At 35.6% G+C, this 24,833-nt stretch overlaps 2 protein-coding genes across 6 annotated transcripts in view; one reads left to right on the top strand and one right to left on the bottom strand.

The window, feature by feature from the left end:
* LOC111808417 (myosin-16) overlaps nt 1-24,734 on the top strand; it is a 25,724-nt gene extending 990 nt beyond the window's left edge. The window contains exons 2-26 of one of the 4 annotated variants that reach the window (XM_023694364.1): nt 1-3; nt 2,149-2,292; nt 2,390-2,535; nt 2,613-2,769; nt 3,821-3,879; nt 4,123-4,282; nt 4,373-4,522; nt 4,616-4,752; nt 4,839-4,985; nt 5,095-5,196; nt 5,494-5,551; nt 5,661-5,762; nt 8,036-8,073; nt 8,399-8,525; nt 9,014-9,184; nt 9,290-9,421; nt 9,501-9,610; nt 9,729-9,789; nt 10,922-11,099; nt 11,182-11,390; nt 11,493-11,582; nt 12,432-12,650; nt 16,127-16,266; nt 19,001-19,239; nt 24,259-24,734. The exon at nt 1-3 is cut by the window's left edge and continues 126 nt beyond it. In XM_023694364.1, coding sequence (XP_023550132.1) covers nt 1-3; nt 2,149-2,292; nt 2,390-2,535; nt 2,613-2,769; nt 3,821-3,879; nt 4,123-4,282; nt 4,373-4,522; nt 4,616-4,752; nt 4,839-4,985; nt 5,095-5,196; nt 5,494-5,551; nt 5,661-5,762; nt 8,036-8,073; nt 8,399-8,525; nt 9,014-9,184; nt 9,290-9,421; nt 9,501-9,610; nt 9,729-9,789; nt 10,922-11,099; nt 11,182-11,390; nt 11,493-11,582; nt 12,432-12,650; nt 16,127-16,266; nt 19,001-19,239; nt 24,259-24,302 — 3,123 coding nt within the window. In that variant the 3' untranslated portion in view covers nt 24,303-24,734. Of the gene's footprint in view, nt 4-2,148; nt 2,293-2,389; nt 2,536-2,612; nt 2,770-3,278; nt 3,444-3,820; nt 3,880-4,122; nt 4,283-4,372; nt 4,523-4,615; nt 4,753-4,838; nt 4,986-5,094; nt 5,197-5,493; nt 5,552-5,660; nt 5,763-8,035; nt 8,074-8,398; nt 8,526-9,013; nt 9,185-9,289; nt 9,422-9,500; nt 9,611-9,728; nt 9,790-10,921; nt 11,100-11,181; nt 11,391-11,492; nt 11,605-12,431; nt 12,651-16,126; nt 16,267-18,990; nt 19,240-24,258 lie in introns of those variants that run through there. The other 3 variants (XM_023694365.1, XM_023694367.1, XM_023694366.1) reach the window with 3 other exon arrangements.
* The window catches only part of LOC111808423 (GRF1-interacting factor 3-like), an 81,275-nt gene that overhangs the window by 46,171 nt on the left and 10,271 nt on the right, over nt 1-24,833 (bottom strand). The gene's annotated exons all lie outside the window — the stretch shown is intronic.

Here is a 24,833-nt window from a genome sequence, read left to right as displayed (position 1 = left end):
CAGGTAATCTATTTTTTTTAATAATAAATCAAACAAGAGTTGTATACGAAATTGAGTTACCAAGAGGTCTGCACAAAGAGAAACGAGATAAGGGTACAAAAACTATACTTGAACCCCAGTTGTGAAAAATTTAGAAAACAAGGAAATACATTCAGATTTTTTGGTGACTGAACTCCACAAAGAAGCCAAGAAGTGAATTCTATTACAATCTTACAATGTTTCAAGGTGTTGAAGGACATGAAAGGCACCATTATCTCTTCCAACATGACTGAAACGTGACATAAGTGTTGTTTTGGCTGGTTGTTTCATCAATATAATATATATATATATATATATTGAACCGGGTTGTTTCGCCTTTCTCTCCATGAAATTTTGGATGCTTCATGATTCTTCTGTTGTATGGGAACGATTGACCGCTGAGTATCGAGTCTACGTATGCCCCTTTTCTATTAATTCTCCTTGTATGATAAGCTGAATTTTCATAAAAGAGGAAAAGATAGATTTTCTTCCTTGGACAGACTGATTAGATTTAACGGGTTTAAAAGCCTCTTCGTGGCGTTCTCTTTCCAAGTCTTTTAGCGATTTCTCATTCCATGGTATTTCTAATAATTTGACATGCTTTTATTGTTCATTTGTAATTGTTGTCATGTTCTTATTTTTTTCACCTCTTTAAGGGGTTTGTATCATTTTGAGCATTAGTCTCTTTTCATAGAAGAGGAAAAGAGAGATACAGCATCAAATGTTTAAAACCTCGGTCACCTTTTTCTTAAACAGCACATCATTGAGGTTGGTGATCTTTAAGAAAAAATTTCTTTTGATCTGGTTCTTGGAATTGATCTTTCCAAGATATACCAAAGCAAGTACGGGAAACTATTAGGAATTGTAGATTTCAAAATTTCAAATATCTTAAAGAACAGAGGCTCACACTGTAACAGTGGAAAATGAGGAATCCATGTTCATTTCAAAAGTAGATTTGCTAGTAAAATATCGAGCTGTCAAACTCTTTAGTTTGATGGACACTCCCTAAATTATCTGGGTTATACAAGTCACGTGCATTGACCCCTCTATCATATCATTGAGGTTTCTTATTAAGTTGAAGTTGGAAAAGGTCGTGAAGCTTGAAGGGGTTGCTAAAAGAGCAATCGGTAGAACTGGTGATTCCTCTAAAAGGACGAATGTTTGAATCCTTGATGTAATATTTTAAAAGAAAAGAAAGAAGAGAATTATTGAGTTCCTTGGAAATTAAACATTGCATTTGAAAGGAGAATTGTTGAGTTCCTTGAAAACAAAAAAAGAGTGTCTCTTTAGACATTGAATTTGATTTCCATCCACTTCAACTTAAACTATATATATCGTTTGATTACCAAATGCCAAAGTTGTTATTTCAGGAGATACCTGAGCTATTGGGCTGGACTAATTATAATAGCCTTGAGAATTGCCCATCAGTATCTCACCTATTGAAGTACTTTTGTCACTTCAAAGTAACGTGCACAGAACTTTTCTGTTTTCTTTTTCTCCTGGTAACTCATTTTCCACTATCTCATTGGTGTTCTTTATCGAAGTCTTTTTCGGGTTACTCTTTCCAAGCTATTTGCAACAACTAGGAAGCCTTCTTATAGTTCTTTTGGGTTTATTGTACCTTTTATTGGCTTTTTGTATTTTTGTTAGCTTTTACTTTATTTTCCTTTCTCTATTTTTCTTTGGTCTACTATTTGGAGACTGAAACCTGTATTGCTTTCTCTTTTATTTATATTATCAATATTATCTTCTTCTTTTCAAAAAAGAAAGAAAAAAAAAAAAAAAAAAAAAAACNAAAAAAAAAAAAAAACTCCTTTTCCACAGATATTATGGTCCAAGTTGACAGCCATGTGTCATTTTGATTCTTCACTTTCCCTTCTGTTAAGACAACATCTACCTTTATAGGTTTGAATATAATCATAATCTCCTGATATAAGTTATACATTTGTTAACCATTGGTTTAATTATGGAATCAATGTACATGGTGTGACTCACATCACCCAGGCCTATTCCTTGTCTCACATTTTAGGGTTCTTGAAGTCTTTGTGCCTCATCTTGCCTAATTTCTTAAAAACAACTCAATTTGTTTGCATATGTTTGGCAAAATATTACTCAAGTTTATGTTGGCAGGTGGTTGTAAAACTGTCAAATCTATATCTAAGGGATGCAGAAGCTCCTGCTACTGGAATTGATGATATGACTAGAATGTCATATTTGAATGAGCCAGGGTTGCTGCATAATTTGGCTACCAGATATGGAATAAATGAAATCTATGTAAGATTATTATGTTTTTTGTGATTCACCTAGTGAAAGAAACAAGATTCATTACACTCCAGTAGAGATCCAAATATAACTCTCTGACGTGATACAGACTTATACTGGAAATATTCTTATTGCCATCAATCCATTCCAAAGTATTGAAAAACTGTATGATGCCTGTGTGATGGAGCAGTACAAGGGAGCACCAATTGGGGAGCTGAAGCCTCATGTTTTTGCAATTGCTGATGTTGCATATAGGCGAGCTTCTTTTTGTTTTCATCCTAATTTTTTTTCTTTCTCATGCAATGACATAGACTATCATAAACCTGTGGCAGGGCTATGATAAATTATGGGAAAAGCAACTCTATTCTAGTAAGTGGTGAAAGTGGGGCTGGTAAAACTGAAACCACCAAAATGCTTATGTGTTACCTTGCATTTTTGGGCGGCCATGCTGCATCTGAAGGACGGACTGTTGAACAACAAGTTTTAGAAGTATGTTGGCTACTGACTGTAGTATATCTAACCACTGTACACAACGTAATCAACATGTATCTTGTATAATATTATTCCAACACTTGTGGTGTCTCTAGGGTGCATTGGGCTACCAATTATGCATTGTTTGGTTCCTGCAGATTTCTATTTCTATTCTTCATTGAGAATTAACAAGATTAGAGGTGGATCTCTTTGGTATATATGTAGAATGCATGATTGATATTGGCTCCTACTAAAATTTGTGAAGACATTTAGAGGACACTTATGGCCATGTAGTTGATATGGAATCTTTGAGATTTAAAGAACGAGGAATGCACATCAAAAATTTGTTTTGATATTGGTATATGCCTAATTTTATTTACTCAATTATCTTTTTTAGCGATCCACGTGTATTATAGACCTTATGTAAATATGAGCATCAAATATTGTTTATCTGTGAAAGAAATTTTCAGAATTACTATATGTACAACATTGGGGAACAGTTTTTTGTCCTGATAAGAACTAGACTTTGTGTTTGAGAACATTAGAGAACAATTCAAATTCTCACATTATTTTATCATTATATAATTGACGAGTGTAGAGTACGAACCAACTTTGGATGTAGGTAGATCTCCATTAAAGAAAATGCAGAGCGCATCCCTGAAATTTTCTATTGGGGCAACAAGAATCTAATGGTAACCGATTGAATAAGTTCATGGAAGACAATGGTTTCAGATGCCTCTTTTCCTTTTTCATGAAGAGGGTTTTCTTACAATATTTTCATTTCTTCTCAAGAGGCCTGAGATTTGAACTTTATTTGTTATCAGTTTGTATTTCCTTATGAATCATTATATTCAATCAGCATCTGCTTTTGCCTCTTTTGGTTGATGTATAATCTATTTGAAGTCATGTTTAACTTCGGTCTTAAAAATGTCATGAAATGTTGAAACTTAAATCACCTTGCTTTTCCTCATGGTTCCCCTTGTTATCTGGTGACATCATCTCAAGTTTGGTTGTATTTCTCTCAACCTCCTGAATCCTGTTTAAACATGTGTTTTTGAACATGATGCAGTCAAATCCAGTTCTTGAAGCTTTCGGCAATGCAAAAACAGTAAGAAACAACAATTCAAGGTAAAAACTTATCCTTATACTTTAGCTTTTGCAACATAGGGTTTTCTAAACATAATTGAATTGGCAATTACATAAACTAACTTTTTCTGGATGCCGTGCTACCATTTCCTCATGCATGTTTTCTGCTGATATTAGACCCTTCATTTATTCGTATGAACCTTTTCTTCTCCTGTTGAACTGTGAAATTTCAATACCTTGTTGGATGAATTGCCTATTGATCATTCATTGTATACATTAGCACAGCCGTTTTGGGAAATTTGTTGAGATCCAATTTGACAAGAATGGAAGAATATCAGGAGCTGCCATCCGAACATATCTTCTTGAGAGATCACGGGTTTGCCAAATATCAGACCCTGAGCGCAACTATCATTGCTTTTATCTTCTCTGTGCAGCTCCACCTCAGGTGGGTATCCTTTTTTTCCTTTTCTTTGAAACATTTTCTTCTTGTCACCTAGTGTTCATCAGCGGACTTTTTTTTTTTTTTCTTTTTCAGGAGAGAGAGAAATATAAGCTGGGAAATCCAAAATCATTTCACTATCTAAACCAATCAAATTGTTATGAACTGACTGGTGTGAATGATGCTCACGATTATCTTGCTACAAAGAGAGCCATGGATGTTGTTGGAATATGTGAACAGGAGCAGGTGATATCTTACTCGAGATGCAACTATTCTTTGGCTATGTGTCAACCTACTGCTAAATGCCTTGTCTTCACCTTTCCTCACACTTTCTTTCAGGATGCAATTTTCAGAGTTGTGGCTGCAATTCTTCATCTTGGTAATATTGACTTTGCAAAAGGAGAAGAGTCCGATTCATCATTTGTAAAAGATGAAGAATCAAAATTTCACCTTGACATGACAGCAGAGCTTCTCATGTGTGACTGGAGCCTTGCTTTTATCACTTTGTATTTCTCTTAATAACCTATATTTTTTGTACTTTCTGATCTTATAAATATTTCAGGTGCGATCCCCAAGCATTAGAAGATGCTCTTTGCAAGCGCATGATGATTACACCAGAGGACGTTATCAAGAAAAGTCTTGATCCGCTTGGTGCAACAGTCAGCAGGGATGGATTAGCCAAGACAATATATTCTCGTTTGTTTGACTGGTAATATTGGTTATCCTAGCATTATCACGTGTGAATTCTGTTGTAGTTTGATGTTTTTTAATTATTCCATCAACAGGAATTATTAGTCCGTTGTTTTCAACTTATCCAGGTTGGTAGGTAAAATCAATGTTTCCATCGGGCAAGATCCTTGCTCTGAATATCTGATCGGTGTACTGGATATTTACGGTTTTGAGAGCTTTAAAAATAATAGGTGATCCCTCTCTTAACTCATTGGCTTTTTATGGAAGTTTGCATTTATTAAAGAATACGCACACACACATACACATATAATGACTCAGGCGATGTTTGTAACAAGTCGAATGGGACACCCATGCTCACTAACGCATGCAAATCTATTTTCTGGAAATTGGTTCATTTAATCTGTTAGCTAGCTTTTTACTAATTGAGCAATCATGAAAATCTCTTAAAATTAGAGCAGTTGTTGATTTGGGTCTAGTTATTAATTGGTAAGTGTATGTTGACTGTGACTACCCTTCACTCTCTTTAGTTTTGAGCAATTCTGCATCAATTACACAAATGAAAAGCTGCAGCAACATTTCAACCAGGTATGAGGTCAGTCTCATATGAAAACTTTGTCTTTGATCGTTACCTTCTTCATTTTTTATTTTTTTTTAATGTTTCCATGTCAAATATTGATATTATGATGTTATCCAGCACGTGTTCAAGATGGAGCAAGAAGAATATGTAAGAGAGGAAATTGATTGGAGCTACATAGAATTTGTTGATAATCAAGATGTCCTTGACCTCATTGAGAAGGTTCAATTTTTCTTCATAACTTTGCTACTGGATTTTAAAGGCCACTCAAAAACTTATGTAATTGCTTTCACCTCTTCTAAAGGAATACAGAAAGTACTTCTCACGTCTCACCTTATTTTCTATCTTGATATACATTACGGAAGGGTATCACTTGAAGGTTAGGTTAGGATAGACTTATTCTAGGGATAATGTGGTTGAACAAGTTGATAAGAGTTGGCAAGAATATGTCTTCAAGACAGAAAAAATAAAAAATAAAAATAAAAAAATAAAGAAAAAGAACAAGAAAAGAGACTTGGCAAGAGTAAATGCTAGTTTAATGGAGTATCGGTTTATTCTTGCAAGCTTGCCTACAATTTCTTTTTGAGATTCTTGTGAAGGTGGCTACTCAGAATGAAAAGCTTATGAAAAACTTTCTTTAGGAGGGAGTAGATTTGGCTGGTGGCACCCATTTAGTTAATTGGGAGAGTTTGTAAATCATGTCTAGATGTGGATGGGGTACCCTTAACCTTGTTAAATGGGATATTACATTGCATTTAATGGGAGCAAGGTACAAATTTAAAAAAACTTTGTTGCACCCTATTATTCGTGGTCTGACCTTGTTGGAGAAAGACCCTAAGAAAACAGTATCTTTCTTAGGAAACAGCTTTTCGAATTTTGTGCATCAGCACTTGTCAGTGATGTTATTCTATAAAAGAGCAGGAAGCAAGATCCTACCCCTATTTTTTACCTTTTTAAAATCCATACTGACGAGCTTTCACCTTTTTAAAACTCAGGAAAATGGCTGAAAAGATTCCTTGAAGCAATAAGGACATATTGTCTCTTTCAATATATTCATTCATTAACATTCCTTCTGCGACAATGTCCTACCCCTATTTTTCTTCTGACTAGTAACTACAAATCGGAAATTGACAAGCATTGGAGCGTGTGTAAAGCATCTTTCTGAGGCCTCTCCCTCAACCGAGTATCTTCCTGGAAAAGAATATCCCTTTTTTCTTGCTTTAGTTCTAACCATCCAGGCATCCATTAACCTCTTGACAACTTTGGAGAATAGCTGGCTTGGGGCTTCTAGTCCATTTATGACCTCTCTCATATTATCCATCCAACCATCATGACGCTGGTTTGTTCGCTGCCTATGATTATTGGTGAATTGCCTGTAGAAAACCAAGCAGTAAATTGGGTAGATTATTTATTTCCTTGTATAATCGCCAACTTAAGCATAGTTCAACTCGTTTTTTTTTTTTATTTCTTTTATTAGCTTAGGCTAATTGATGATTTATGTGATCTATGTTTGGAATCCTCCTTCCATAAGTTTTAATATTTTCTCACTCAATATAACATAGGTAAATACTGCTCACATACACAGCTTCAATACCTGTGATTAAAGACTCGGGGAAAGGTATATCCGGTCTTTTACTGAATAAAAGGCTCTATAAATTGCGAATGTGTCACTCACATGACCCTAACTGGATCCAATCATTGGTTGGGTTGGTTCTGTTGGTGTTGTAATGGGCTACACGCACACACATATATTTTAAAGAAACAATACCATGAATGTTAGTAAACAAGCCAACCCCAAACGTAAATTGCAATGGTAAAATAATCGCTCAAACATCCATCCCAAAGACTTTGAAATCTCCTTAAGAACTGAGAGGGCATGTTTTTCATTGCAAGTGATTTAATTAAACATCATGGGCTAGCCTAGTGGTCAATAAGGTAAGGTAGTTATCTCACGATTAGTTGACTTAGACACTCACGAATATTAAAAAAAAAAAGCATGCAATTTACTTTCTACACTCGTGAGATTAGTGGTCAATAAGGGTCATGGGAATGATAAAGAGTTTATAGAAGGAATGAGTTCAATCCAGGGTGGCCACCTACCTTAGATTTAATATCCTACATGTTTCATGGAAACCAAATGTGGTAGGGTAAGATAGTTATCTCATGAGATTAGTTGACTTAGACACTCACGAATATTAAAAAAAAAAGCATGCAATTTACTTTCTACACTATTTATTAATGATTATTAGATAAATAATCTTGTCAAATGCACTGTCTTTGGATAATGTTGAAATTATGAAGTTGGAGAATATTTTACTATTACTTGTTATACCTGAACATGTGTTTTATTTCTTTTTTGGAAGACTAATGACTTATTGTACAGGAATACAAATATTTCGATTGGTATCTTCCAATTTTGAACATGATTTACTAATTTAGCTTATCCTCTCTGTATCCCTCTCTGGCATGGCCTCTAATTCTTTGTGCCTTTGCAGAAACCAGGTGGAATCATTTCTCTTCTTGATGAAGCATGGTATGCTCATTCTTTTACTGTAACTAATTAACATTTTCTTCCCCCAGCCATAAAACAAGTTGCACATTTGATCAGCACATAGAGTAGCTCTTCACGAATTCCAAATTTTTTGTGCTCTAGAAATTTATGTGGCCAGACATAAGTTAAAGCCAAATCATCATTGTAATTTCCACGAGCAACCTTTTTCTTGGAAACTATTAGTATTTTCAAATGCTATTGAGTTTCTGTAGGCAGAAAAGAAATCTCTTGAAAATTTACTTGAATTTACTTGATTACAATTTTTTTACCCATTTGACCTAATTAATTTTATAATTTTTATGAACAGCATACTCCCAAAATCAAATCATGAATCATTTGCACAAAAGCTGTACCAAATCTTCAAAAATCATAAACGCTTCATCAAGCCAAAATTGGCTCGCTCAGAATTTGCTATTGTTCATTATGCAGGAGATGTGGGTTTGTCTTTCTTTTAAATTATGGTTAAATTACAAGTTTAGTTCCTATATTTCCACGATTAAGTCTAGTAAGTATCTAAATTTTAATAGGTTCCTAAATTGTAAATGTGTCCATTAGGTCCCAGAACTTTCAATTTTGTATCTAATAGGTTCCCAAACCTCTTTGATATTTTCTAAAGTTCACGAAGTGTCTGCTAGGACCTTGACCTTTAAGTTTGTGTCTAATAGGTTTGCGAAATTTAAAATATGCCTAAGACGAAAGAGACCTATTCAATATAAAATTAGAAATTTAAGAATCTATTAGATGCATTTAAAGTTTAAGGACTTGTTAGACACAAAGTTGAGATTTTACAATCTCTTAGGCTCTTTTTGAAGTCTAAGGATTTATCAGACAACTTTAAATGTTCATGGACTAAAATTGTAATAAGTTATTTATTTAAAAATAAGAAACTTAAAGGTCAATATACATACATGCACTTTTTCAGGTTCTATATCAGTCAGAACATTTTCTAGACAAAAATAAAGATTATGTTGTCCCTGAACATCAAGATTTGTTAAGTGCTTCAAAATGTTCTTTTGTTGCTGGTCTCTTCCCTCCTTTTCCTGAGGACATGGCCAAATCATCAAAGTTTTCTTCAATTGGCTCTCGTTTTAAGGTATTATATGTTATGAACTTGCATTGAATGATATTCTTCAAATGTCCCTCTGGACTGCACAACGGAATTCTACAAAAGTTATGCTTGTTACCCATTTTTCTACAGTTACAGCTACAGCAGTTGATGGAAACATTAAATTCGACAGAACCCCATTATATAAGATGCGTGAAGCCCAATACTGTCCTGCAACCTGCCATATTTGAGAATGCGACTGTTATGCAACAATTACGTTCTGGTGTAAGTTTTAAAACACGTGTTTTTGTCCAACTGAAAATTAACATTAACTAATTTGCATTCGACACTGTCATTTGTGCAGGGTGTTCTGGAGGCAGTTAGAATCAAATGTGCAGGATACCCTACTCATAGAACATTTTCCGAATTTTTATCTCGATTTGGAGTTCTTGCACCCGAGGTATTGCAAGGGGAGTAAGTATTTTTCCTTTTTATACTTGGAAGTAGAATATAATGGGTGTTGCATTCTGCAATCTGTGAAATATTTCCTTTTGGGGTATTTTAACATCTCCTTGCTAATGCTTATGAGCAGCTATGAAGAGAAGGTAGCATGCGGAAAGATTCTAGAGAAGATGGGACTTAAAGGTTATCTGGTAAATGAAGCTACACTCTTTCCTTTTAAGTGTGTGAATGTCTGTTTGCTTGCTCTAAGTTTTATCTTGAGTCATCAAGGAATTGCCACTAATCTTTTGCACGAGTAACATTAAGATATCAATGAGCAGAAATTCATAGTTACATAAATACTGTGGAATACCTTGGATCTGATATCAGCCTTCTACCAGCAGGATAAGAAGACTGGAAAATCATGAATAAAAGATAAGGTTCCTTTGATGGGCGATAACCATGATTAAAATTTTGGCTATTCTGATTGTGAGGATGTTTGTAGATCTTGCAATTGTGTGTTATCTTCGTCAGAATGGCCACAGTATATTGTTTTTTTTTTCTAACCGAGCTTCAATAAAAGGTATTCTGCTATGAAAGACAGGTGCTATCTGAAGTATCAAAGATGTTCTTGGTAAACAAGAACACTGAGGATCCCACCTGAAGCTATACATGAGAGAAAAAGTAATTTTCTGATGTATTATTGAGTGAGGAAATATAAATATTTATACAAGAGGGATCGTGATAGTAGATTCAAAAAATCAGCAATGAGCCTAATTCTAAGAAGGAAATTACAGCTATAAATATATAAGAAAATAATATCCCTATTTACAGCTTGATTTTCTGCCCCACCTAATGTAAAGTATATAAGAGGATACATGCGTATGTGATTATGTAACAATATCAAGTAAATAGATAAAAAAAATATTTTGAGACCAGGAAAGAAAATCAACATGAGTAGACGAATAATGAAAAATATCCTTAAACACTGCTTTCAATACATGCTTTAACACTGGTTCAGTAAATGTATCAGAACAAATGCATCGAAGGAGTGACTCATAACTGTCTGATATATGGAAATTTTACATTTGATGGGTGCTTGTGGTTGAAAGTTTTAGGGACACTTTCTCTACCTTTGATAATTTTATGGAACTAACTCTCTTTTATGCTATGTCTTGGTGGAAACGTAAACACCATTTTTCTAATTAAGTTTATCTTCCTTGATTTCTAACTGGACATACTTTTTGTAATGCACCTTTAGGTGTTGGACATTTCTCTCTATTTTATTTCATTTATCAATGAAATTGTTTCCCATTTCAAAAAATTAATCACTTACTTTTGCAGATAGGGACATCAAAAATTTTCCTAAGAGGTACTCTGATGGCTGAACTAGATGCAAAAAGAACAAAAAGACATACTACCGCTGCCCTAGCTATACTGAAGCATATCCGAACTCGAATTGATCGTAAAAAGTACATAGCTAAGAAAAGAGGTTGCGTTCTTCTACAGTCATATTGGAGAGGTAACCCCCAACAAAATAATAATAATAAAATAAATAGAGTTCCAGAAATACTTAATGGTTCTTATTTCATTCTTCCATCTAGGCATTCGTGCTCGGGAATCGTATGAAATTAAAAGAAGAGAAGCAGCTGCCATCAAAATTCAAAAGACTATTCGTGGATACCTTGCCAGGAAACTCCATGTTAAAACAAGGATCTCTACTGTTGTTCTTCAGGCTGGTATACGAGCAATGATTGCTCGCTGTGAATACAGACATAGGAGGAGGCAGGTTAAGGCTGCAATAGTTATTCAAGTAAGTTCATGGATGTTTAACCAATTGGTTCAATGCTTCATTGCGTTTATCATTGCCATGCCATTTCTTAAGTAATCTTTTCTTTTTTTTTTTCAAGTCCAGTCACATGGGCGTCGGTATAGATGCGCTTCAGAGTATAAGATGATTAGAAAACAATCTACCAATGACGAAGGTCTTACGAAGCAAAGGATGGTAGGTAGCATTTTCCCTATAGGTATAATAACTGTCCTCTTTTCACTGTGGATATTTTTTAACAAGTCGAGAATTGCTCTTTTGCTTACTTTTTCAGTTAACAACTATTTCATAACCAGCAGTGTACTGTTTTTTTAAAATAATGTTTAACTTGTATAAAGGTAATATTATTGATTTTTTAGTAACTAAACTATTCATTTTGTAGCAAATTTGAAAAACAATTTTTTATCTTAGGATTTTATCTTTTCATAATAAATGAACTACGAACTATATATTTTATTTAAAAATTTTCAATTAATAACTAAAACAAGAGAGAAATCTATTTAGATTTTAGATAAATTTACTGTGGACTTTAAGGAAAACTAAATATCTATTTTCCAAGAGCTTCAAACAAGGTTTTTTTAAAAATAAAAAATAAAAAATAAAAAAACAATTGCTATGTTATTTTTCTATATTTATATTTCATTTTCTTTTAAATCTGTAGAAAAGTAGGAGAAGTCGATGACAAATATGTTATGCGGCTCAATAGGCAGGACAGGCATTTTAATGATAAAGAAGCTAGTCTGGACTTTGAAGAGAGTTATGAGGGGCTTGATGAAAAATAGAAATTTCTACCCTTTTAGAATAGCGTAGATTTGTGATTATGACTGGGGAACTCTGAATTCATTCCAGCTTGGAGTGTCAAACAAATTTGTTGAACTGAAAAGGTTCAGAACAACATTGGCTTTCTTGTTGTAGTTTCCAACTTGATGGAGGATATTGTGTTTCTGTGGTAAAACACAGACGAACTAGTAAATCTATTTTAGAAGTACCTTTCTATTTACACGATAATTCTAATGATGATTACAGACTAACTTGGAAGAAACAGAGGAGGATCTGGTCTCGCCTTGTTCGTTGCTTAATAGCAGTACAGACTCCATTGATGAAACAATTGAAATGATTGCCAAGGAAAGCCATGTCTATCCGAAAGAAGTAGAAGAAGCATACTTTATTATTAAAGAGCCCACTAGTCCGGTTAAAGATACCGAACAAGTAGGGGCTCTCACAGAAGAAGTGGCTAACCTAAAGGTAACTCTAAATCAATCAACTTTGATTGGTATTGTATTTTTTCCATTCTTCCTGTCTGTGTTTTTAGGATCTTCATTTTTGTTCTTCTATGACATCTTGGGCAAGTATATATGCTAGAAGGATAACGAGGATTAAATATCATGTTAGACATGTAGGTTACCTAAATAGGTTGGTTGGTTAGACTTGAACTTCCGAAAAGTAAATTTTCCAGCTAAAGGGAGACCAACGGTCGTAAATAGAGGAAGAATAACAAATTGTTATAATGGGCTTGATTTGAGTTGAAGTAATGTGTTGCTGTCAACATCTTGCATTATGTCAGAATCCATATAGGCAGAGCAGTCGTTGACTCCTGGGATGCAAGAGAATGAAATGGTAGTAGATGAAGGATTAATTTTGAGAAAGATGGATTAGTATACAAGTGCTGTCGTGGAAATTTATATGTGTAATGCATGTTATGTCATATAGTTTGTGAAAGAACACAAATGCCATATTTGAAATATATTTCTTTCTATTAGATTATTGCAATAGAAGGGTTTAATGAGACTGCATCTACACATGCAATGGAACTATATTTTATATTCAAATTCTCTGGGGAATCTAATACTTTGTGGTGTAGGGATCGGTGAGTTAAGATGGTCCCCGCTCTTTTGAGTGGACTCCAACTTGTGGGTTGAAAGACCAGTAAAAATCTGCAGACTGCTATGGCTTTGGGCTTCCAATTTTTTCCTGTTTGTAAAGTTCTCTGTTCGGGGATGGATCAAATATATATTTTTGGAGGATTAATGGGTGGGTGCTAAGTCCGTTCATGAGTTATTCCTGTTAAGTGTAAGAAGAGGTTGCCCTTGGTTGCATCTATGTTGATTTCATTCAAGTTTCCTCTCGCTTTCTTTGAGTTTTTGTCCTCTTGACTGACCATGAGTTTTGGGAGGTGGTGGGCCTTCTTTCTATTATTTCAAATCAAAGGGTTTTTTTATGTAGACGGGATGTTTGGGTTTGGGAGCCTAATCCTGTAGAGAGTTTCTCTCATCATTCGTTCTTTCTCATCATTTGTTCCTTTTCTTCCATCTTGGGGGCCTTAGTTTTTTTTTCCGCACCTTAGATTTTTTCCGCTCCTTGCTAAGTAAGTTTTACGTGGGAGATTGAACACTCGTGATTTTATCCAGTGTGACACTCTACCTTGGTTTTATGAGTGCAGTGGTATATTTGCAGATAGTTGGAGGTAGATCTAGATCAAGGGATAGGTAGAGTTCTTACTCCCTTTAAAATCAATATTCTAGTTTGTTTGGCATTGTCGTGGTGCGTGTAGGGACAATCACTCTATGTTTGGGATTTCAGGATAAGATCTTCTATCCTTGGGGCCTCCGTTTTTTCCACTCCTTGGATGGTTAAAATCTCTGAGAAAGTGAAATTCTCTTCTTAATAAGTTTGACGTGAAAAAGTGAACCCTCAGGATTTTATCCAATGTGACATTCTACCTTGGTTTTGTGAGTGCAGTGGTGTGTCCTTTGCAGATAGTTGGAGGTGAATCTAGATAATTTTTTGTCGGGTAGCTAGTTTATTTACTCCCTTTAAAATAAATAGTCTATTTTCTTTGGGATTGTCACGGTGTGTGTAGGGACAGTCACTCTATGTTTGGAATTTGAATTTAAGGATAAGATGAGTTTTTTCTCATCCTTTGTTCTTCTTCTTCTATCTTGGGGGCCTCAGTTTTTTCCACTCCTTGGATGATTAAAATCTCTGAGAAAGTTAAATTCTCTACTTGGTATATTTTACGTGGAAAAGTGAACCCTCAGGATTTTATCTAGTGTGACATTCTACCTTGGTTTTGTGAGTGCAGTGGTGTGTCCTTTGCAGATAGTTGGAGGTGAATCTAGATCATTTTTTGTGGGGTACCTAGTTTACTTACTCCCTTTAAAATCAATATTTTAGTTTGTTTGAGATTATCATGGTGCGTGTAGGGATAGTCACTCTATGTTTGGGATTTCATGATAAGATGAGTTCTTTCTCATCCTTTGTTCCTCTTCTTCTATCTTGGGGGCCTCAGTTTTTTCCGCTTCTTGGATGGTTAAAATCTCTGAGATAGTGAAATTCTCTGATTAGTAAGTTTTACGTGGAAAAGTGAACCCTCAGGATTTATCCAGTGTGACATTCTACCTTAGTTTTGTGAGTGCAGTAGTGTTTCCTTTGCAGATAGTTGGAGGTGGATCTAGATCATTTTTTATGGGGTAGCTAGTTTACTTACTCCCTTTAAAATCAATATTCTAGTTTGTTTGGCATTGTCGTGGTGCGTGTAGGGACAATCACTCTATGTTTGGGATTTCAGGATAAGATGAGTTCTTTCTCATCCTTTATTCCTTCTGTCTTGGGACCTCAGTTTTTTCCGCTCCTTGGATGGTTAAAGTCTCTGAGAAAGTGAAATTCTCTGCTTAGTAAGTTTTACGTGGAAAGGTGAACCCTCAAGATTTTATCCGGTATGACATTCTACCTTGGTTTTGTGAGTGCAGTGGTGTGTCCTTTGCAGATAGTTGGAGGTGGATCTAGTTCATTTCTTGTGGGGTAGCTAGTTTACTTACTCTCTTTAAAATTGATATTCTAGTTTGTTTGGGATTGTCGTGGTGCGTGTAGACAGTCACTCTATGTTTGGGATTTCAGGATAAGATGAGTTCTTTCTCATCCTTTGTTCCTCTTCTTCTATCTTGGGGGCCTCAGTTTTTTCCACTCTTTGGATGATTAAAATCTCTGAGAAAGTGAAACTCGCTTACTAAATTTTATGTGGAAGAATGAATCATCGAGATTTTATCCAGTGTAACATTCTACCTTGGTTTTGAGAGTGCAACGGTGTCCTTTACTTCATAGTTGGAGGTGAATGTAGATCATTTTTTTGTGGGGTAGCTAGTTTACTCACTCCCTTTAAAATCAATATTCTAGTTTGTTTGGGATTGTCTTGGTGAGTGTAGGGACAATCACTCTATGTTTGGGATTTCTGGATAAGTTGAGTATTGTGGCAAGCCTGTTGTTTTACTATCTTGTGGAGAGTGGCTTGAGATGAATTGTAGGATTTTTAGAGAGGTGGAAAGATCATTGGAGGAGTTGTGAGAGGTTGTGAGATTTAATGTGTCTTTATGGGCGTTTTTTAATCGAAATTTTTGGACTTCGCAACTATGTTTGTTTTTTTTTTTTTTTTTTTTTTTTTTTTTGAGTCATTTCCTATAGATGAGAACTTCTTTTGTGGGCTTGTTTTGTTACCCTTCTACACTATATGTGTGTGTATATATATGTATATAGTTTCAAAGCTGGAAGGGTAAAGTTCCACGTCTCTTTTGTATTATTTGCTTTTAACATGAAAGGAAATATTGCTAACTTCTTTCATTCAGTTATTATGAAGAATATCTTCTTTTTTTATTAGAATTTTTAGTTTCCTCTTTTCTCGAGTTTCAAAAGGACTGAAAGTTGACAGAACACATTTACGTGAACAGGCACTGTTGCAGGCTGAAACACAAAGAGCTAATGAAAGTGAAAGGAAGTGTGCTGCAGCACAGAAATTAAGTGAGGAAGGACGTAAAAAACTAAAAGAAAACGAAAGGAAGGTGCAGCAACTTCAAGATTGCATAAGCAGGTATTACTAACATTCTGCCTCTTAAAAGTATATGATATTTTCACCCCGATACTGAATTTAGCGTGGAAAATGGTGGTAATAGCATATCATTTTGTCGATCAAAGCATGTACGGTAAATTTTGCTTAAAAATTGGAAGGTTGATTTTCTATCCGATCACACATGACTGAACATTTCCTCCTACCTGGGAATTTTCCAACCAACATTTATAGAAGACATTTCTAAAATTTGGAAATATTTCTCTCTCATATTCCTAGTAATGGTTTTCATATTATTCTTTTTCTCTTCCAGTTTATAATTTAGAACTGTGTTATTGGTTTCACATTGATAGAATTGAGTAGGAGCTCAAATTCAAAGATGACTACCAGATCCTCGACTTCCAGTAGTTAGAATTAGCTTGCATGTCACAAATTGTTTTTACAGCCCTAGCCTAGTGTTTAGAAAAATGAATTTTTCAGTTAGGAATTATTGCAGTATTTTTTTTCCTTTTCTTCTTCTTCCTTCGTTTTTTTTATACGAACTGAATTTTCATTGAGAGAAACGAAAGAATATATAAAGCATTAAAAAAAATCCCAACTAAAAGGGTGTTCAAAATCTAACTACAAAAAAGAACTCTAATCCAATAGACTAAAACCTAACTCATAATTATAAATAGATCATGTAACCAATGCCTATAAGGAGGTATTAAACCTTATAACCTCCCAAACCTTCGCACATGATCTCTTCGCTTCTCTAAAGATACTCTGTTGTTCCTCTCAATCCAAATTTCCCATAAAATAAACAATGAAGTTGGAATGCCGCAAAACTTTGTCCTTCCTTTAGATAGGGAGAACTCAGAACTCAGAAGCACCTCTATCATTGAGAAACAATCTCTACTCTGGCCAACTTAAACCAAATGGCTCATCCTCTGACTCCAATAGGGTTGAGCAAATTAGCAACTCCACAGCATAGGGTCGAGGGCCTCCTCCTGCTGCCTACAAAGAATGCACCATTGCGAGTACAAAATGAGGGAAGAGTATCTTTTAACACGATCCAAGGTATTAGAATCTTCCGCGTAACACCATTTGATCTTCTATGAGATTTTGACCTTCTAAACAGAGGAGAAAATAGATGCAGCTTAGGGTGGAGATGGGGTAGACCAAATGTGTAAAAAAGAGATGTAGGAGAAACCCCTAGATGGATCGAGGGTCCAAGTCCTAGCATCCCTTTTCCCTAGGTACACTTAGAGGTCATGAAAGAGGGAAAGAAGAACCACCCTTCTGTTGCTTCCCTATCAAAACTAGGGCAACACAAGCCTAAGGAAATTGAAGAAAATGGATTTGAGGAAGGCAATACCGAGACCAGAAAATGCAATCTCTTATTTGAGAGATGGTATAATTGTGAAAACAACATACAAAGGGCTTATCATCCACCCATCGCTTGAAATCCACTCAGATGCGCGTAGACCATACTTACTCACAATAACTCTATACCACAAAGCATTAGACTATGAATTAGAACCTCCCCCCTCTTTGGCCCTTTCCCACAAGATATTTATCATCGTTCTCGTAATAACTTTGCTCACTGAGATTGGAATTCTTCAATGATAAGAAATAACTAGGAGTCCTACTTATAATCAAAATTGACTCGATAAGTTGTTATGGAAGTGTATGATATTGAGCATCAGCTTCAGCAATTATAAAAGTCTTCCACAGAAAGTAACTAATAACCTATGGGATACAGATTCTTTTTCTTTTTCTTCGTAAATTATGCACCTATTACCCATTCGAGAGTAAGCAGATGGAACCATGGATAATGATGTTGTGTAAGACTTTGATAGTTCCCTCAAGGCGTATGCGAGGAAGAGGGGTATAACCGGTAGAAGGATTGAGAGCCACTGTTACAAGAGTGTGGCCCAGTTAGTTAGCAAATCGGCAGAGGAATATATTTTGTAAATATAAGCAAGAGAGAACAAGGGAGGACATCTTTTCTGGAATCTGAGAGTAGATGGTTTTTGGAGAGATTGGAGAGCTCTCAAATTCTCCCCTGATCGAATTCCTTGAACATAAATAACATTGGCCGAGTTCTATCCGTCTCTCTGTGAAGTGCTACAAATTTATTCCATGGAGTGCTGGGTACAACAAAAAACATGTGTACAAGCTATCACATAGCAATGTGTAACGAGATGATGTAGAAAATGGATTCTAGAGTAGGTAAAGCAATGGGTGAGATAAAGGAAATTCTATCAGCATGGTATAACACAATTGCGAGCACACTCAGCAAGATCTAAAATCTGTGTTTCAAACTACTGTAGTTTGAGAATTGTAAATGTGCATCCCTGCTCTTATTCTATCATGTCTCGTGTCGTTGCTCATATGACCTTATAGTAGGTGCTAAATCGTTCTCTTCTATGACATCACTCTCACATGGACACCTAATTGGGTGTCACACTAGTAAAGAGGTAAGGAAAAATGAGGAATTTACCTTAAAAAGAAGCATAAAATATCATGTCCCCCAACTTATCCTCTTGTGGTCCTCATGATGTATGGGCGCAGAATTCATCCATTCGATGAGATAAATAAGCAAATTGTGCTACCATGCTGATAAATGTAGTGGATTACAATTGCGAGGAATACAATCGCAGATCTTGGAAAAGTTAAAGGGGGATGCTGATTTAACTGACACTGTACAGCTACAACATCTAATATTTACTTGCTCTTTATTTTGATAATATCAATCTGATCTAGTGTGTGACAGGATGGTACATTGCATGGCAAATCAAATCTCGGAGATGAAAGTGATCATGAGTTCTAACTCAGGTGCATCTAGTTCGATCCCAAACGAGGTTCTGACGGAGGCTACATCTAGTTGCTCTGATTCATCATCAGAAGACTTCACCTTTCCTGTCCCGACTCCATCTACCCCAGCTTTCTCTTCATTCGGTACCAACAATTTTCAGCTGATTGTGCAGGATATTTCAGCTGCAGAAATTCCAGGTACTTCTGATTTACAACAATAGAATATTTCGGTACCAATTAATCCATTGTAAGACAAGTATCTATTTGTATTGAGTTGCAATAACTTGTCTAAATGCATATATTTGAGAAGGAATCTTATCTTCTAGATGTTGACGTTTTTTATTTCTTCCTTCAAGTTGCTGTTGTGTATATAGCCACACTCAGTCATATAGATCTATCGAATAGTCCAACCATAATTGGTATGTGTTGAAGAAAGTCTAAGGAATATTGGTGTAATTCTATTAAATAAAAGAGTTAGTTAACTTTCCTATTTTTCTATATTGTTAACTATTTTTTAGGGACTTGGTTAGTTTTTCTCTATTATTTATAATATCTATGTACTTCACTTATGAAATAAGAAAAAAGAGTGAGATGCCTTAGCTTGCAACATAGTAACAGAGCCTCTATTCTGAAAATTTTGATTAGAACTAAATCCTAACTCAATCTATGAAACTTTCATAGCTACCGATCATTCACCATGACCAAGTTGGAGCCTTCGTAGCTTTCGTTACTGTGACTGAATTTTATTTAGATCGTGAAGAAGGGAAAAAGAAAAACTCAGCAAATCCGACCCAATGACCATTTATAGGATCTGTCTCACATTGTTCCGGTCCCTGTTACCGACCACTTATGGTTTCATATCGTCGCTGTTGCCGTCAGCACTTATAGGATCCATCTCGCATCCAGACCCAACAAGCAAGTATTTGCACGCAAGGACCATAGATCTGGCCCACCGACAATTCGGCTACGGGACTTGGACAGAAATAGCTTCCCTCGGCTCACTTGCTTCCAAACAATTTCCCATTCGGCTCTCATCCCACTTGCTTTCAAATCTATTTCCGTTTGATGAAGGCAAATCTGTTTCCATTTGATAAGGCTTCAGAAACTGTTTTCATTTCCCGTTCAGCCCATTTCCCACTCAAAAGCTTCAGAAACCATTTCCCGTTTCCCATTCGGCCTATTGGGCGCGGGTGTATCATAATCCATTCAGAAGCCCACTTGGACAGATTAAGACCCAATTTCCCACTTGGCCCACTTGGCCCACTTGGACAGAAGCTTCAATCAGGCGAAACAATTTGAACATCACAGATTAAGACCCATGGGGGTATTTCAATCTCAGGCAATTTGGAAATCACAGATGGTGTTTCAATCACAGACGAAACAATCCAGCTTCAATTACAAACTAAGACCCATTTGGTCCTTTTGGACAGATGCTTTCTTTGCCTAAGATCATGATCATGTAAGTAGAATCAAAATTCTCGAGGAAGTTCCTACAACCCAAAAGAATTGTAACATTCAACCTATTTGATTGTTATACCGACTAAGCGAAAAATCTTTCTCAAATGGTTTCAGAGTGTGTGGACATACCTTAAGGGAAAGAGAAAACTTTGACTCCTTATTGGACTCGGACCAGCGAAGACGGATCTAGGATTTACTGCATGGGACGATGAAGACTTCATGATGATATCATGGCTCTAGGTTTCTATAAAGTTATCCATTGGTGGTACATGTATGTTTTCATTCATCGCATTTACTCCAAGGCTCTAGATGTTGCTCATTTTTATGAAATCAAGGTAATGACTGAAGCCATCAAGCAAGACGAAAAAAGTGTCACAGAACATGCCAATGTCTTGCAAACATTGTGCAAACATTCGAGATTAAAATGCACTGCAGATGTTGTAATTCAGAAGAAATTTATTGAAATAGATCGTGCTTATGATTTTTTAGTAGGTCTCAACAACGAGTTTGACCAAGTCCGTGTACAAATCATTGAAAAAGAGGAAATGCTGTCCCTAGAAGAAATTGTTTCCTTGTTCGAACAAAAGTGAGCAGACGGAGCCTCATGCCTAACAAACAACCCAGTTTAATGAATCAGCCTTTGATGGAGAGAAAGAAAGAAACGACGGAAGAGACAACCATTGGAATAGTAACAAAGACAATTTATAGTGTACAAATTGCAAGAAACTACAACACACGAAGGAGAGTTGTTGGGAGTTGAACGAAAACCTCCCAACTGTGAAATGGAAAAATTGGGGAGGCTCACATAACCATGGTTGGAGAAACAAGGGAGAAATGTCAAAAGCACGAGCGTACATCGCAATCATGGAGACCGGTGGATTCAATAATGGAGTGATTGAATATGTTATTGGACTCCTTCAACAAACCACCAAGTTTAGTGTTTTGACAATCTTAGGTAAGTCTTGATTCACCTTTTGTATAAGTCCTTTGGAGATAAGTTAGGTTAACTCTTGGATTATAGATTTGGGTACAACTGATCATATGACCCCTTACTTCCAATGTTTTAAAACATATAAACCATGCTCGAGTAATCGAAAAGTTACATTGGAAAATGGAACCAATGTCACCATTGCAGGAATAGGAGATGTATTCATCTCTTAACCCTTACACTAAAACACATTCTACATGTCCCAAAACTAACCAATAGTCTCATTTCCATACGAAAGGTTATCCATGACTGCCACTTCAGTGTTACTTTCTCCTCATCATATTGTATTTTTTAGATTAAGTCTCAAAATTGATTGAAGAGATACTTTGAGAAACCGTTGAACCCTAGGGCGCACTAAATAACTAGCACATAGGACCAATTATTGAGTCCTATTCTACTACCAATCCCAATCATGGGTCCTCTTATATTACTACAGAGTCATAGAGTCACTGGTCGAACTATCCATTCCACCTCCTCTATCAGATCCATTGTTCTCTCATGTATATGCTAAAAGGAAAATCATTTTAGAACGGATACAAGTCAAAACATCTGATTTGACTCAAAATGAAGATGGAACACATGTACCAATAGATGATAGGCCCATAGCTCTCCAAAATCCTACTAGAGAATGCACAAAACGACCCTTATACCTCATATCAAATTATATCTATCTTGAAAGAATATCCTTATCACAGAAGAGTTTTATTATGAGTCTTAATTTAATTGTTATACCTAATGCTATAGAAAAGAACAACACGTGGAAGAAGTTTTGGATTGACCAAAAGAAAAAAATATAATTGGGTGTAGGTGGCTTTTCATTAGTAAAGTACAAGGCTCGTGGATTATTGGAAAGGTACAAAGCAAGGCTAGTAGCTAAACGATATACTCAAACTTACAACATTAATTACCAAAAGACGTTTGCCCTGGTTGCAAAACATCGTGAGAATATTGTTATCATTGGTTGCCAACTTAAATTGACAACTCCCTTAGGAATGTGTTCCTTCATGGTGATCTAGATGAGGAAATCTACATGAGCATTTCTTCTTGATTTGAAAACTCAAGGGTGGAGTGTGAAAGCTATATGGACTAAAACAATCACCAAGGATATGGGTATAAGCAAAATCAAGGAGATCACATTCTCTTTATCAAGCACTTAGGATCAAAGAGAGTTTGAGTGTTTCTAATGTATGTAGATGAGATCATAGTCATTGAAGATAATGAATAAAAAAAGACAACTTATAAGGAAATTGATGAGAGAATTTGAGGTCAAAAAACTTGGAAAACTAAAGTTTCTCGTCGTTTAAGTAGCATCTTCAGCTCAGGGCATTTTCGTATCACAATAGAAGTGATGGATTTATTGATGGAAACCGGGAAAAGTGGATGGAGGTCTGTACCAACACCAATGGATCCACATAAAAAAGTAAGAGAGTCAAAAGAAGAACCTGTATTATACAGAGAGATGTACCACCAAAGGCTAGTGGGGGAGACTTATATATTTAGCTCACACTTGACCGGACATAGCTACTCGGTTAATGTAATCAGTCAATTTATGCCTGATCCATGGGAACCTCAGACAATGAATAGAGTGTTACGTTACTTAATGAACTTCAAGAAAAGGAATGTTGTCCAAATGAAATAGTTCCTTGCATTGGAAGCTTACATTTACCTTGAATATGTTGGATCAAGAGTGGACAAAAGATCTACTATGAGGTATTGTACTTTTCTCAGAGGTAATTTGGTAACATGGAGGAGTGCTGAATCAGAATCTTGAACCATTGCACAAGGGCTATGTGAGCTCTTATGGTTGAAGATAATACTTGATGACTTACAGATTAAGAGAGAGGGTTCGATAAAGTTGTAATATGACAACAAATCAACCATCAATGTTGTTCATAATCGTATCCAGCAAGATAGGACAAAGCATGTTGAAATCTATCAACATTTTATTAACGGCGAAGCTAGAAAAGAGGATAGTATGCATAGGTATGTACCTCACGGCTTCAACTAGTAGGTGTGCTAGCAAAATGATTCCACAACCCAACGTTTCTAAAATGCTTTCTTCAACATTCCTAGTAAAGCCGAGGAATAGATGTCATCCATTTCTATCTTGGGTACTAACTTTAGGGGACCAGTTAGTTTTTCTTTATTATAAAATATCTCTGTACTTCGCTAATGAAAATAAGAAAATGAGAGCAAGGTACCTTAGCTTGCAACCGTATGATATATTATCTATTTTTCTTCTACCTTTTAAATTGTTATTATTACTCAGTAGAACCATAAATGAAAAAGATTCATATTAAAAAATAATGAAAAAAAAAAAAAAACAAAAAGAAACAGATGGGCAAATATAGTATTCTGATTCAAATAAATGTCTTGCAATGAAAAGCCAAACTAGAACTTGGATAGATCACACCATCGAGAAGCCTTGAGCCTAGCTGATTCAAGACCAAACAAAATAATTCGCTTGTTTTCGAATATCATCCAATTTCGTTCAAACAATACTTTTGAAATTTGAGCTATAGAACTCGCTTGTTCGTTGTTGATAGCAGTTAATTTTTTGATTGATCAAACTCTTAGCAGAATATTCACTTTTCTGATTGGAATGGTGAGAAATGATACCGACATATTGAACACTTCTCTAAATCTCTATAATGTCTGGTACTGAAAAGGGTTCCTACTTAACTCTTGCTCTGTTCTTGGCTCTCGAAAAAGTTCCTGTGTTTAGGATCGAAGTTTTTTTGCAACAGTGCTCCATTTACTTTGTTTTGCAGGATCTGACAATGACAGGGAAGGGGGATTCTCTGACTACTTCTAATGCAACCTCCTCCTGTACATTTCTTCTTTCCTCCAAATATAATTTCTATATTATAACTCCACAAGTATAAGTAGGAACAGTTGTCATAGAATTCCTCAGTTTTCAAAGGCATTTTTAGCTTAGCACCTACATTCAACATTCAAATGATTGAAGATAGTACATAACTTGACTGCAGAGGTTCAAATACCCCATCGTATATGCACATTTGAATGCTTAGATCATTCTAATAAGGTCCTTTTGGCCAAATGTGCACATCTGAATGTTTTAGCTTAGAACCCTTTTGGCCTTTCAGTTACTTTTTTCTATCATATATATACAAATGTATATGCACATTTGAATGCTTAGATCTCCTGAAACACTCTGCTAATATTCTATATTTATCATCAGTTTGTTAACGTCATTCTTCATGATACTATCGATATTATGGCGATAGATAATCTATCTGTAAAGTGCTGAATTTTAAGGCTTAATTGATAGTCTATTATAGTCTTACTTCTGCACTTTTGATTGATTGATAGTCTTCAAAGTTCG

The sequence above is a fragment of the Cucurbita pepo genome, chromosome LG13, assembly GCF_002806865.2.
Source record: "Cucurbita pepo subsp. pepo cultivar mu-cu-16 chromosome LG13, ASM280686v2, whole genome shotgun sequence".
Taxonomy (NCBI): Eukaryota; Viridiplantae; Streptophyta; class Magnoliopsida; order Cucurbitales; family Cucurbitaceae; genus Cucurbita; species Cucurbita pepo.
This window is presented reverse-complemented; position numbering and strand designations above follow the sequence as displayed.